The sequence below is a fragment of the Bison bison genome, unplaced genomic scaffold (genome assembly GCF_000754665.1).
Source record: "Bison bison bison isolate TAMUID 2011002044 unplaced genomic scaffold, Bison_UMD1.0 scf7180017864453, whole genome shotgun sequence".
NCBI lineage: Eukaryota > Metazoa > Chordata > Mammalia > Artiodactyla > Bovidae > Bison > Bison bison.
This window is the reverse complement of record NW_011495015.1, coordinates 1,123,481-1,124,905: the sequence shown is the minus strand read 5'-3', so window position 1 is coordinate 1,124,905 and position 1,425 is coordinate 1,123,481. Positions and strand designations below refer to the sequence as shown.

The 1,425-nt window shown below is 60.8% G+C and overlaps 1 protein-coding gene across 5 annotated transcripts in view; it reads right to left on the bottom strand.

Annotated features, from left to right (window-relative positions):
- PIEZO2 (piezo-type mechanosensitive ion channel component 2) overlaps positions 1-1,419 on the bottom strand; it is a 253,432-nt gene extending 252,013 nt beyond the window's left edge. For all 5 annotated transcript variants that reach the window (XR_826962.1, XM_010859074.1, XM_010859075.1 and 2 more), the window contains exon 1: positions 1,325-1,419. Coding sequence is in view for 4 of the 5 variants with exons in the window: in XM_010859074.1 (XP_010857376.1) it covers positions 1,325-1,388 (64 nt within the window). In the remaining variant the exon portion in view is untranslated. The remainder of the gene's footprint in view (positions 1-1,324) is intronic.
- Between the last annotated feature and the right edge of the window lie 6 nt (positions 1,420-1,425).

Genomic DNA, 1,425 nt, shown 5'->3' with positions numbered 1-1,425 from the left:
GACCTGAGAAGCAGCCGCACAGTGTCCCTGATCGATTTCCCAAACTGGCGGGGACAGACGCCCATAGGAACTTCGTGGGAGCCGCGCTCCTCGCCGGCAGAGCGATGCTCAAGGACAAAGATGCCCGCAGAAGGGTCCTGCCCGGAAACTCGAGTGGCAAAGAGGCCGCGACCGCCTCCGCGCTGGCCCCTCCTCCTGCCCAGGGACCAGGCCTCTCGCCTCTCCGCGAGCCTTCTCGGTTTTCCGCTCAGGTTTCTTGTGTGTTAATACTCGGCCCCATAATCCCCCCAGGAGCTGGGGTCAGCCCTCAGGAAACCCACCCAAGCCCCCTTCCGATAACGTCCCTATTTAGCACAGGTGTGACCTTGATCCTCCACCTCTCGCAAAATGGACAAAGGTGGCTTTTTCCGCATGGGTCTGGCTCTCCTTGCAAACGCAATTGCTACTTGTTAAGACGTGTCCTCCTTTCTAGCTCCGGTGCGAACAGGTGAGGGCTAGGCGCCCACAGTCACCTTAGCGGGGTTCAGTGTGGCACTTCTACTAGAGGAGAAATTGGGCCCCTCTGACTCCAAGCCCGCGCCCCGCGGGTGTCTTAAGACCTGAAGGCCGGTGGCTTTTCACGCCCTACCGGCCGCATAAAAACAGTGAGATCCTTGCCTGGGAATCCGGGAGGCTCCCTCTGGCCTCGCTTAAACCTCGGAATCCCAGCGCAGCTACAGATCAGTCTGGACCGCGCGGGAGCGGAGCTGGGCCTCCGTTTCTGCAGCCTTTGCGTCCAGCAGTTTTGTTGTAGAGGCTTTTGTGTGAGTAAAGCCAGCAACTTCAGGGCACCGCTTCCCTGCGAGACCCGAGTCCTTCCCTTCTTCCCCCCAGGGGCTGGGACACGGGATGGGGCAGAGGTGGCCTAGAAACCCTCTGGATGCGCCGAGCGTCCTTCGTCCGGGGACAGGGGGAGGGTGCTCTTGTATAAACCTGGGAAGGGGTCTACAACTACCTTCCAGGCGGATTCGCATCCATTGTGCACGAGTCAGCACTCCACAAAAATTTCCGTGTGTTACTAAACTCAGCTCCGTCTCCAGCACTGGCCGATATGGCCGCCCTGACTGTGAAGCTGGACGGTTAAGACCCTGATCATACAGACCCCGTTCGTGCGCCCCAGAGCGAGAATTGAAAGTGCCGGGCTTCGGCACCCAGACCGCGGAGCTGACTCCCCAAACCGGGTCGCGGGCACTCGAGCTGGTGATCCGGGTTTGCTCTGAAGCCCGTCCCCTCCCCAAGCGCCCCCTCCCCTCTCGTGGACCCTCGGAGAGAGGGAAACACTCACCTACTGCCAGGCAGATGGGGAGCAGCAGCCTGAAGACGAGCCCGCACACCACTTCCGAGGCCATCGCGTCGGTCCCGGGAGTCCGAGCAAAGGGTCTCTAG